This window comes from Dermacentor andersoni, chromosome 6 (genome assembly GCF_023375885.2).
Source record: "Dermacentor andersoni chromosome 6, qqDerAnde1_hic_scaffold, whole genome shotgun sequence".
NCBI classification, from domain to species: Eukaryota; Metazoa; Arthropoda; class Arachnida; order Ixodida; family Ixodidae; genus Dermacentor; species Dermacentor andersoni.
In genome coordinates this window covers 175,390,830-175,403,432 of record NC_092819.1, presented here as the reverse complement: position 1 = coordinate 175,403,432, position 12,603 = coordinate 175,390,830, and the positions used below count along the sequence as shown (strand labels likewise).

Genomic DNA, 12,603 nt, shown 5'->3' with positions numbered 1-12,603 from the left:
CTCAGCTTATTCATTACTGCGAACTCTACCAGCATCTCTCCTCTAGCGTTTCCAGAATCGACGCCGTAGTTGCCGATTGCCTGCTCTGCCGCCATCTTTTTCCCCACTTTTGCATTGAGGTTACCCATTGCTACTGTGTACCGAATTCGCGTTTTTCTCATCGCTAATTCAACATCTTTATAAAACTGATCTAGTTCCTCATCGTCGTGACCGGATGTTGGAATGTAGACTTACACTAACGTTAGTCTATACCTCTTATTAAGTTTGATAACGACTACCGCTACCCTCTCATTAATGCTGTAGAATTCGACAATGTTGATCGCTATGTCTTTATGGATTAGGAATCCTAGCCCGTATTGCTTCTTATCAGGGAGACCTGTATAGCAGAGGACATGGCCGTTATTTAACAGTGTATAAGTCTCGCCAGTTCTTATCTCACTAAGGCCGATAATATCCCAAGCAACGTATGATAGTTCCTCAAAGAGTCCTGCTGAGCTGGCCTCACTCGACAGAGTTAGGCTCTTAAAGGTTGACAGGGTGAGTTTCCATTGGCGGCCTGTCCTGACCCAGATATTCATAGCACCCTCTGCTGCGTTAGAGGCCTGACCGCCGTCTTGGTCAGCAGCTCCGTAGCTGCTGGGGACTGAGGGCCGTGGGTTAATTGTAAATATGATCAAGGCAGTTGTGGCCGAATACTGCATGAGGGAGGACAATTGCTGTTCTGGTGAGGGAATGTCTTTGCTCAAGCTCAGTGGGCCTTCCTAATTTGGTTGTACCTGGATTAGTATGGCCCCACTCGCTCTCGGCATCTCGCGCCAGTGTCAGGCGTCACTCCAAGCCTGCAGATGTAGTGCACAGGAGAATGTGAAATTCAGGTGCACCATCGTTAAAAAAAACCGAGGTGAAGGGGGGGGGGGGGGGGGGGGAGAGATTTCAACTTCCGACTACCGCAATCGAGCATTCGAGGTAGCTCAGTAAGATAATCCCGCAGGCGGCTAGGCTATCTTGTTGCCGAAAAGCACGGGCCAGAGGGCACTACATGCCTAACAGATCCGCTGATTTGTCCGCTCTTTCCGGGTTGCACGATATAATGTCAATTCTCCGTGGTCCTAACTTCTTGCTTCCCCAATCTCACGTATGCATGCGGTCTTGAACGCGCCCACGTACACGATATATTTTCGCTGAATTTCAACAGCACGTAAGACTTGTGGGTAAAAGCAAAAAAGGGCGAAGTTTTCAGCGCTTACCGAGAGTGTCATCCGCTCGACGCGTCTGCATGTCCCCGCGTCTACTTGTTAGCCGATTGCGACCTACTCGTACAGCGACACGCGTTTTTCCCTTGCGATCACAGAAAAATGTTTTTGCTGTCACCGCAGCTCCCTGCTCATCGAAATTTTGCAGAAAGATCGAATCTGGTGTCCCGGATTGTTCACCACAAAAGTTGGAATAGTTACTTGCGAAGGCCTTAAGCAAGAAAATTTAAGATAAAGCTGCTGCTCAGACAGTGCCAGCGTAGACGTATTTCGCCACCTAATGGCCGCTGCGAAAGCCGTACCGTGCGGGTTTCCGCATGTTTCCCACTTCTCTAGAACACGTGACAACTCTACCAAGATAGCTGCTTTCCTCAGCGGCCAACAGGCGCCTGAACAAACTTATGCTAGCGCCGCATCGATACGGCGTTGCTTTCACCATAAACAACGGCAAGTTCGTTTATTTTTTTAATTTTTACAAACAAGCTAATCAAATGTGTAAATTGTCACAATAAATGATCCGGAACATAAAACGCGATGTTTCTGCAGTATTTCATTAAGAACAGGCAAGCTGAATGGGCAATATAGTTTTTATTTCGAGAGAAAAACGCAAGGAATGCAACACCCACTCCAAACAGCGTAATCGTCGCTTGCACGCGTGACAAGGATGGCGATGCCACGCGCCTTTCCACACGTGGCCTGTATCGACGCCACGTCCATTTCGTTTCGGCGCCTATTTGTGGTATGTGCATAGCATATACCAGGCATTCAGGCACCGATGATTTAAGGAAAAGAGAAAAGAAAGCAACGCCCGAAGAGGACATTTTCTTACCATCGCGGTATTCACGCTCGCGGCTATGAAAGGTATATTTTAGGACTACTAATATCCACAAAACTACTTCTTTTTCATTCGCGTCATTTGAAGGCATATTGTTATCCCAAAATTCAAGCCGGACAATATGTGAATTCACCCATCTGGCAGAAATGCTGTCAGTACTAGCCTCAAAAATAAGTTTACAGTCACTTTACCATACCCTAAAGAGGATGAAGGCAGAAGCCTGTAGGCTCGCGAGACATTCAATAAGTTACCTGGCATTTTCATTCGAATGCGCTGTTACTTCCTATTATTTTATCCCACCAAAGGTCGTGTGTCCGAGTGCCTTTAATCTACCTTAATTAACTGTGTCTGAATAATCTTCGCAATTGCTCACACCAAGGATCGCGGGTTCAACTCCGACCAAAGGTCGTGGCTCGAGTGCCTTATTTAACATGATCCTAATTAAGTGTGCCTTAATTAACTTCACCCTGACACCAAAGGTCATGGGTTCGACTCCCACTCAAGGCAGTGGGTCAAATGTATCTTTATTAAGGTAGAAATAATTAAGGCACTCCAACCCACGACCGTTGTTGCTGGCACTATGAATTTTGGTACGATAACGCTGCACATACTATTTTCCTACCCATGAGTCATCTACGTTTTCCACCCTAATATAACCTAAAAACTAAATTAAATTACGTGGTAATACGTGTCAAAACCCCTATTGGATTATGAGGCATACCGTAGTGCTGGCCTCCGAAACTATTTCGACCACCAGGGGTTCATTAACATGCACCTAAATCTAAGCACACGGGTGTTTTCGCATGTCGGCCTCATCGAAATGCGGCCGCCGTGGCCGAGATTCGATCCCGTGACCTCGTGCTTAGCAGCCCAACACCATAGCCCCTAAGCAACCACGGCTAGTTTAACATGCACCTGATTTGTGATATATGCACCAGAAAGGTTTTCTTAGAAAACAGATAATAGTAGGTCATGAAGTATACCATGCCCGATGTTTGAGAAGAAATGTCTTAAAACTTGTGCCGCTAACCGAATTCGCACTTATTGGGTACACTTTTCATACAGGCCGACTTGTAATTACAGTATGCTCTTTTATGTAAAAACGAAAGCTAGCTGGTTCCATTTAGTATCTATGTAGTTTAGTACTAGGACATACACCTGACGTTAATTGCCTCGAATAGGGCATTGCCGAATTAGGTACCTTTATTGTCACCGATGCTATGTTATCTACAGCCTTTGTAAAAGACTCGTGCGCACACATATTGTACATCTCTATGAGTGTATGCAGTGCGCACCTTTCTGGAGCACAAACATTCTTGTTGCCAATCGAAGCGTGCTAACGATGTAAGTAGCCTACTGAAAGGTTGTAATATTGCAAAATAATGGCAACAGGGTGTGCAAGAATGCGGTCGGTTATATATTTATCTTCAGCCAAGCTAGGCCCTATACTTTCCGGCCATGCATCAACACGAAAGTGGTCTACTCCAGAGTAAAGCGCTTACTTTTATCTTGTACGACAAATAGTATATCCACAATATTTCGCTCCAGAGCGCACGTAGTAAATTTACGTTCATTTGCAGAGGCCACTTGCGTGCCTATACGAATGTGGAAGACAGCTAGGGGTTAAAATCGCGTCATCCAGTGGGTTCAGGTAGCGCGCCTCTGCGCCTCCTTTCGCTTGGCGCAGGGCATGCACGTGGCGCTCCGAGAATGCCTGCTGGCGCACCTGTCGGGCCACGATCCCGGAGCCAGCCTCCGAGTGTCACCGGCTGCCGTCGAAGAGCTCTGCGCGTGGACCAACATTTCCGCAGCGAGTAGCATGCGCACAGACGCCGATGTCGACAAGGTGACAGCGGCCCAGCATGGCTGCGATGGGCGCTTTTTAAACAGACGCTCCTTCGACGCTAGCGCCAAGGTCAGTTACGGCCCTAACAGGAGGGCAATACTTTTAAAAAATGGCGGCGCACACGATTGTTTACGTTCACATGGCAACAGGAACCGCAGCCTTGCGGCGCCTGACCCTAGCGCTCTGTTTTTTCTTTGCTTTAATTGTGACGACCGCTCCGCTCCTTCTCCACCCTTCGCCATGCCCCGCGCAACTTCGCTTTTGCTTTCTTTTTGCCTGTCCGCAGCGGCTATTTTTTTTATAGCGTGGGTGCGCTACCCAAGGCATTGTTTGTGAACTGGCGCGTGGTGCACCATGGGTTCTTTATGCGTCAGCACGCACGCAGTCTTGTCCATACTTTGAGTATGCCAGCATATGCCACGACATATATAAATTCCACTTCCAACACAACAGATGTTTGGCCTTGTTTTACTGACTTCCGTTTCCGAAAAGAAATACTTTCGCATAACTTGGTATGATACACGCTCAGAAAATGAACAAAAGTGAAAAATCCATCAAATGTACATGTCTACTAAAGGACACAAAAATTCACAGACAGTGAAACAACAAAAATAAATAAAACTGAAGAATACGCGATGGCCGTTTCATGTACACACATATAAAATATTTTCATATAATGCCCTAAACACCAGAGTGGAGGACAGCTTCCGATATGCGCACTGAGAGCTTCTCATGGTCCCTGAGATATTGCACAAAACTGGACGACGCGTATGACGGAGTCATGACAACTAAAGAAAGGGAAAATTCACTGGTAATGGCAAGAACAATGACACCAAAAATACCTAAAAAAATAGAATAAGATAGTAAGATTGTTTTAATGACAGCCATACCAACAAAAACAACAACTTGTAAACCTGCACAAAAGTATATGAAATGCGTGACATGTTGATTACTACTTGTGAGTCAGGTTTTTTTATTCAAAGGTTCAGACGGTTCTCTGAGGCGGAGCCTGCGAGAGCCCAATTGAGGACAAAGCTGTTTGTTTCAAAAACACACACACAAAATTTTAATAAAGCTCGAAAGAGGATAACACATAAAATAAACACTCAAATAGTCATCACGGCAAGAAACGCGCTTAGGGCTAGGATGGTGTTAACAGTACGCGAGTCCGGGCTGACCACAACCGCAAGGGCGCACATTGATAGTGAGTTTTAGTTTAGGGGATGCAAGCAGCTTGCGTACGCAAGAACTGGGGGCGACGGTACTGCACATGCTCAGACCTTTATGTCTCGGTCTGCGCATGCGCAGTACCGTCGCCCCTAAACTAAAGCTCTCTAGTCTCGACGTGGAAAAGCGGCGACAAGATAACGAGAGAAGTGGCGCCGGTCTCACCAAAGGTCGGGGTGTTGGACCGTTGATCGGGCGACCAGAGCGCGACAGCTTTGGCTTGGAAAGGGAAGGCAGGCGGCTCGGCGGCACGAGCAGATGGCGGTGGCGTTCTGACCAGGCAGCTTGGGCGTAGAAATCGGGCCCGTAGCCTGACTGCTCTCGTTCTGCCCACGGGGGCAGAAGCTCGCCGGCCTCCGGCAGCTTAAGACTTTCATTTTTAACGCGATAGCGTTAAGGACCTCGTGTCTCAGAAAGGCCGGTGTCGTCGGCAGCATTGGGCGTGAGCGAAAAATGGCAGACGGCAATTTATAAATAAAAACGACTTGCAAGATTGCATGCGTGGGAATCGAACCAGGGTCTCCAGAGTGTGAGACGGAGACGCTGCCACTCAGCAATGAGTTCGATGCTTCAGAGCAGGACAAAAGCGCCTCTAGTGAATACGGTGTTGCCTTAGAAACTTGCCGTAGAAAGTTATACTGCGGTGTATATCGATTATTATGAGCATGTAAATTACAAAAGTCGCAGTTAAACGCATAGCGAAGCACGTTTCCGCTACATTTCTTCTGCGCTTGGTGCGCACGCAGAGCCATCTTGCGGCAAACACAGAAGACCCCCTCCTCGCAATGTACGGCTCTGCCCCGACAGCTGGCGCGCCACTCGCCCGCTTCTAGAGGACGATCCCATCGCGGCGTCAGCCCCATGATCGCGTCCGCCTTCATGGCGCGTAGCGGCCCGGCTGTCCGTGCCGATCACGACGTTTGGCTCGCGTAGATCATTTCTCCCTACGAGACACCAAGTTCTTTGGTTCGTTCCGCTTGCTCAGGCGCACGTTTCGTCTTTGTGTGACTCAAGAGCATGCCGAGCGAATGAGTGGGCGGTGCGAACGGGGTGCGATAACGCTATCGCGTTCCACTCTTGAAGGCGAAGCTTAAGCGTCCTCCATTTTTTTAAAGTAACAATTTACAACATTCGGGACCAAACATAGGAGTCAGGAAAGAAAGCAGAGATATGTCATTACTATGTCTCGCGTGTAAAAGCACTACAGTATTCATTGCACCTGCCGTGGTTGCTCAGTGGCTATGGTGTTAGGCTGCTGAGCACGAGGTCGTGGGATCGAATCCCGGCCACGGCGGCCGCATTTCGATGGGGGCGAAATGCGAAAGCACCCGTGTACTTAGATTTAGGTGCACGTTAAAGAACACCAGGTGGTCGAAATTTTCGGAGTCCTCCACTACGGCGTGCCTCATAATCAGAAAGTGGTTTTGGCACGTAAAGTCCCTTAATTTAATTAATTTAATTTTAAGTATTCATTGTGTTCAAACTGGCATGAATAAGCATTCCCAACGCAAGAACACGCAGAATTAGCATGAGAACCGACATCTCACCAACGAACTATCTTCAGTTACGCATTTTTTTATACAGTTTTATTGAAAGACATTGTTTTCTTAGGTCTAACAGTTCGTCGTTTTCATTTAACAGCTTACGAATTGCATACCTCAAGCTCTGCACTACATAGTTAGATCTAATAGTAGGTAGATTACAGGTAATCACAGGAAAGTTTCGGTCTGTGGTCGTTTGCAAATAGGTAGACTCAAAACTACAGAATGTTGATTCATCGTGAAAGGCGTGCAGACAGGGACACAAAACAACAGGGCGTTTGTGTTGTCTTTTGTGGCCGTATCTGCACGTCTTACCTTCTTCACGATCGGACTCAAAATTTGCCCAGTGTTCTTTATTTTGCTTAATGAATATCAAATGAGAGCTCCTTTTTATAAAGGTTTGTTGGAACTAATCTATACCTAATTTTTTACGGAAATATGGTATCATTGAAGCGATGCGTTCCAGAGCACGAACAGCTCTAGTTCATGTCAATTGGTTGTGGAGCCCCAGATAAGTGAGCAGTAAGTTCTCGTGTTATATTTTCCTAGCCTTTGCGTAAAACCTGCTGTCATGTGTTACAAATGGTTCACAGCGAAAATATTTCACAACATAATTTACACCGCATATATAAACCTCAACAGCCTCAGTTGACAATAAATGGAAACGATGCCACTCAATGACAATTTCACTGCGACATCAGTAAAGAACTTGCCACTTTGTCCTTTTCTGTTGAGCCGACGTAAGTTTAACGTCGTCATCAGGCCAGCTTTTCACTGCCACGATAATATGTAAAACTTGGAGCACAAATGCCCGCGGGGAACTGCACAAGTTTAGCAGTAGGTTAAAGCTTGGTAGGTAATCTGCGCGAAACCAGAGATTAAATGAAGATCTGTTGGTTTTAGCGGCGCCCGGGAAAACAACAAATGAGGCATTATTAGGACGTGGTCCTGGGCTATACAGTTCGTACTTGCAGGTTTAAAAGAAGCGCACACCTTAGATTGGTTAGACAAAAAGGTACAGCACGTGTTTTGTTTCATTTTTGTTAAACCTCCAAGTAGGGAATTGCAGGGAGGCATGGGGTGGGCGCACTTCGAAGTATGGGAGGCCCAAAGCAAGATCTGCTTCTGAGTACGATCGAGGGATATTGGGAAAAATCAATGGGCGGTTAAGGTTTATACGTACTTACTACATCAAAACAATATCGACTCACACTGGAAGTAAAAAACAAGCAATTAGGGTGGTTGCTTGGGCTAGTTGGTAATTCGCGATGAAAAATAACGTACAGCGCGCAGGACAAGGACTACGAGAGACTACATACACAGCGCTGACTTTAAACAATATTTGTTTTTTCCAAGTGATCATGTTCTTAGAAAGTGACTTGCTGTTAGAACAGCCCTTGTGACTGCCTTTCATTTTCTACGCATGCCCCCTTGTATGTATACACACGATGTGGCAACGCAATAAAAATTGTTGGAAGTCAGCGCTGTGTAGGTCTTCTCTCGCACTCATTGCCCTTCGCGCTGTTCGTTATTTTTTATCATGAATTACCAACTGGCCCTAGCAACCACCCTACTTCATTTCTAGTACAATGGGCCCTTTCTCTTCGTCTTCTTCCTGTTCCTCAGCAAGTCCTAGTGCCTTGGTCAGTTTGATTGCTCTTGCCGTGTGCCGAACTAGTTCGTTCGCTTACTGCATCGGAGTCAAGATTCTACCTCCAGAAGTGGCAGCCTTGTGTGGTGGATTCAAACCCTCTTGTGGGCATAGCATGAGGATCTGCAAGATTCTACGCTCTGAAGGGCAACGTCAGGCCCGCTTCTACTGTGACATCTTGTTTCTTCAACTTCACAGTTCTGAGACCGTCTACGGCAAAGAAAAAGTGGCGTGAGTTGTCTGCTATCGTCGACAGAACTGCTGAATATCTCTGGCAGCATGCGCTTCTACAACTACGTGCTATCACTCCAAAGAAGCAACCACTGCAGAGGAACGATGTGCACCGTGTTGGAGATGTGACGCTTCCAGAAAAGGTGCAGCATGTGTTAGCCCTTGGGCCAAAGTTTGCCGTGGGACCTCGAAATTCGCCACACAAACTTCTCACCCTTGTCAGGCAAGTTGCATGACGTGCCTTGGATACCGAATCTGAAAGGTGTGTTGCAGAAGGTGTGGATGTTTTGACGCGCTGCAAACCTTCCACAATGTTACTCCCGATCGGATATGTTCGATCGTTTCTGAAAGCGAACGCGTTAGCACTTTTACCCTCTGACAAAGAAGGTGGTTTCGCTGTCCTGTCGTTGGGTGACTTCAACTCGAAGGCCACGCTTGCCATTGATTCAGTTTTTAAACGTGATGACAGTGTTTCCCTTGCAAACGTGAAATTGAAAGCAAAAGGTCTGTGCGAATCCCTTAGCCTTGACCAAGCTAGCAAAAGTGACAGAAAAATCTAAGAAGATTAGCTTAGATATTTTCTTTTCAGCTAGGACGCATAAGATTGACTGCCCTCGGCGGGTTATCGTAACTGAAGCAGTGACTTGGCAGAAAGCTGTTGGCTTGTTTTAGCAAGATAAACTAAACCTTCTAATCGTTGGCGATCCTTTCCTTGTTAGAGATTCTGGTGAAGTTATTAATTTTTTTGAAAGAGAATAAAATTGTACTCAAGATGTTCTCAATTGACGTTAAAGATCTGTACTATTCACTTCCGCATGACAAGTTGCTACTGGTTGTTGAAGAATGCATTGATGACTTTAGATCAGTTGGCTTTCAGAATGCTGCAGGCATTTCTGTTGGCGGCTTTCTTGAATTGCTGACCTTCTATTTGAAATCAAGTTTCACCTCATGGAATGAACGAAATTACATACAAAGGAACGGTGTTTGTATATGATCATACCGGGTAAAGCAGAAGGGTGGGTCTAAAAATTTATCTGCAGAAAACTAAAGTAATGTTTAACAGTCTCGGAAGAGAACAGCAGTTTACGATAGGTAGTGAGGCACTGGACGTGGTAAGGGAATACATCTACTTAGGACAGGTAGTGACAGCGGATCCAGATCATGAGACTGAAATAGTCAGAAGAATAAGAATGGACTGGGGTGCGTTTGGCAGGCATTCTCAGATCTTGAACAGCAGATTGCCATTATGCCTCAAGAGAAAAGTTTATAACAGCTGTGTCTTACCAGTACTCACGTACGGGGCAGAAACCTGGAGGCTTACGAAAAGGGTTCTACTTAAATTGAGGACGACGCAACGAGCTATGGAAAGAAGAATGATAGGTGTAACGTTAAGGGATAAGAAAAGGGCAGATTGGGTGAGGGAAAAGACGCGGGTCAATGACATCTTAGTTGAAATCAAGAAAAAGAAATGGGCATGGGCAGGACACGTAATGAGGAGGGAAGATAACCGATGGTCATTAAGAGTTACGGAATGGATTCCAAGGGAAGGAAAGCGTAGCAGAGGGCGGCAGAAAGTTAGGTGGGCGGATGAGATTAAGAAGTTTGCAGGGACAACATGGCCACAATTAGTACATGACCGGGGTAGTTGTAGAAGTATGGGAGAGGCCTTTGCCCTGCAGTGGGCGTAACCAGGCTGATGATGATGATGACGATGCCTGGCGCCGGCACTAAGTGATATTTATCTAGATCATCATGATCGCAATATTCATGGTCACCAACCGCGTCCCCTGTTTTTAATGTGTGCAGGTTTGTGGACGACTACCTGATATTTATTTATTGCCCTGATCACGCTTTCGAGCCTGCTGTTTCGGAAGTCTTGGAGAGCTTTAAGAAAGAGCTGCAGCCTCAAGAACTTACGCATGAGGTCCCCATTGATGATTCCTTGCGCTTTCCAGATTTCAGGCTGTGCCTTGCTAAAAACATGTGTGCTGGTGCTGATAACCGAGAAGTAATAAGCCACTCTTGCACTTTAACTCGAAACACTCAAAGCTCGTTAAACGAGGTATTATAAAGTTATGCCTCGTTAACAGCCTCAATAAATCTTGCCCACACGAGATGCAACATTGGCTGAAATTAAGGCCAAAGGGTATCCAGCCCAAGAAAAGCGATCAACCTGTGCAGCAAGACTATGTTGCGGAACAGCTTCTGAAGCGCACAACACGTGATGAGCCCGCTCAGTTAAGGAACTAGCCGGCTGAAAGACGCTGGTTTGCAGTGCTACCGTATATGCATGATGTCTCCCGTAGGCTAAAGAAGATTGGGCAGCTTGCAGGAATTGCAGTCGTTTTCTGAGCCCCGGAAAAGCTGGCAAGGCTTTGTAAGCGTGTAAACGTGCCTAATCACGTCAGAGTTGTTGCTCTGTAGGGCACAGAAAACTCCTTGTGACGTGCACAACGAATGAGGTTGACCAAATTCCCCTGTCTTGCGGCAGTAAATATGTTGGACAGACTGGCAGGTGCTTAAACGATCGTCTAAGAGAGCACTGTAACAGCGTCCATAACACTGTTCAAGGCCACTTGGGCATCCATTGCCAGGACTGCGGCAGCGTGCGCCTCTTTGAAGATGCGAAAGCTTTAGCGAGAGACAGCTCACAGCTCACCTGGGAAATTGTGGAAGCTGATTTCATCAGAAAATTGGGTAGTATGTGCGTTAGTGCCCCTTCTATCGCGCTGAACCCTAGTGAAGTCACGTGTCTAAACACATAGAAATCGTAATGCTCGTTTTTTTTTTTCAAGTCACCATATTCTTAGTACAGTGACTTGCTGTAAGAACACCCCTTGTGACTGCCTTTCATGCTCTACGCATGCCCCCTTGTATATATACACACGATGTGGAAACGCAATTAAATATTGTTCGAAGTCAGCGCTGTGTATGGTTGTCTCTCGCAGTCCTTGTCCTTCGCGCTGTACGTTAGTTTTTAACAAGCAACTAACCAGTAAATACCAAATTAAGGGCGGGGATAGTGGCAAGGAAAAAGGGCCAAATGTAAAGAGGCAGTAACAGGCATAATAAGCGCGATGGCGAAAAAGCCAGCGATAGAAATATATGAGACAGTGAAGAATGAAATCAGAATAGAAAATATTTACCATAATTCAAAGAGCAGGGAACACTGCAGTGCTAATAGAAGCCAGATTAGGATGCCTGCAGGGCAGGCATCGGTTGGGCGTTTCTTTAAGCCAAAGAAGCGCAGAGCAAGAATTGTTTTAAAGAAAGACTAATAAACATAAAAGGAAATGACTGCCTAACGTTAACACACATATCTACGTCAAAAGAGTGAACATGGCGTGGGGTATGAAGTAAAGAAAGTTGGCAGTCAAGTACAGGGTGATTGAAAGCGTAAATGTGCAAACAGGTAGGCAAATAGGCCCAAACGCTTACCTAATTTGGTTCCCTAGCTCACTCAGGAAGGCGAACTTCCGCAAAGCTTCGCAAGGAAAACTTGGGAAACCCAGTTGAACTGAAGCGTCGCTCCCATCTTTTTACGCAGGTGGTGCCGTACAGAGCTGGATCCACATTCTACTGCGCCCTGTCAAAGCTGAAGATCACGCCGCGTGAGTACATCCGCTCTTACGAGGTGCGTTTTTTAAGTTTCATTTGCTTTCCACTCATTGAATTTTGTCCAATCTTGATTGCCTCGTATTCCCGTATCAACTGTCGGGCCGCGTTTCCAATCGCTGCGGCACGCTTCGTACAACGCAATGCTGGCATCAAAGAAACGATCGCCACGAGGTCCCTGGTTAGTTTTCTCATCGATGTCGTTTGGTGCTCGCAGCAATCCTGTGCGAAACATTTATAAGCGAGGATGGATGGCGATATACCACTCATTAGACCACTCCACCATGCGTTATTCTTTTGGTTTATTGCGATAATAATTATATGGGCACTCCGGACGCATTTCTACCGTCGCCATCGCCGTGAGGTTGCGTATAAGTCCAACGGCGATGAAATCGTCGCCGCGC

At 46.4% G+C, this 12,603-nt stretch overlaps 1 protein-coding gene and 1 long non-coding RNA gene across 3 annotated transcripts in view; both read left to right on the top strand.

Moving 5' to 3' along the window:
• LOC140219035 (uncharacterized) overlaps positions 1–12,603 on the top strand; it is a 457,444-nt gene that overhangs the window by 304,069 nt on the left and 140,772 nt on the right. The window lies entirely within an intron of this gene.
• LOC126523950 (uncharacterized) overlaps positions 1–12,603 on the top strand; it is a 283,481-nt gene that overhangs the window by 237,620 nt on the left and 33,258 nt on the right. The window contains exons 4-5 of one of the 2 annotated variants that reach the window (XM_050172362.2): positions 3,776–3,934; positions 12,132–12,218. In XM_050172362.2, the coding sequence (XP_050028319.2) occupies positions 3,776–3,934; positions 12,132–12,218 (246 nt within the window). Of the gene's footprint in view, positions 1–3,775; positions 4,004–12,131; positions 12,219–12,603 lie in introns of both variants that reach the window. The other variant, XM_055066980.2, reaches the window with a different exon arrangement.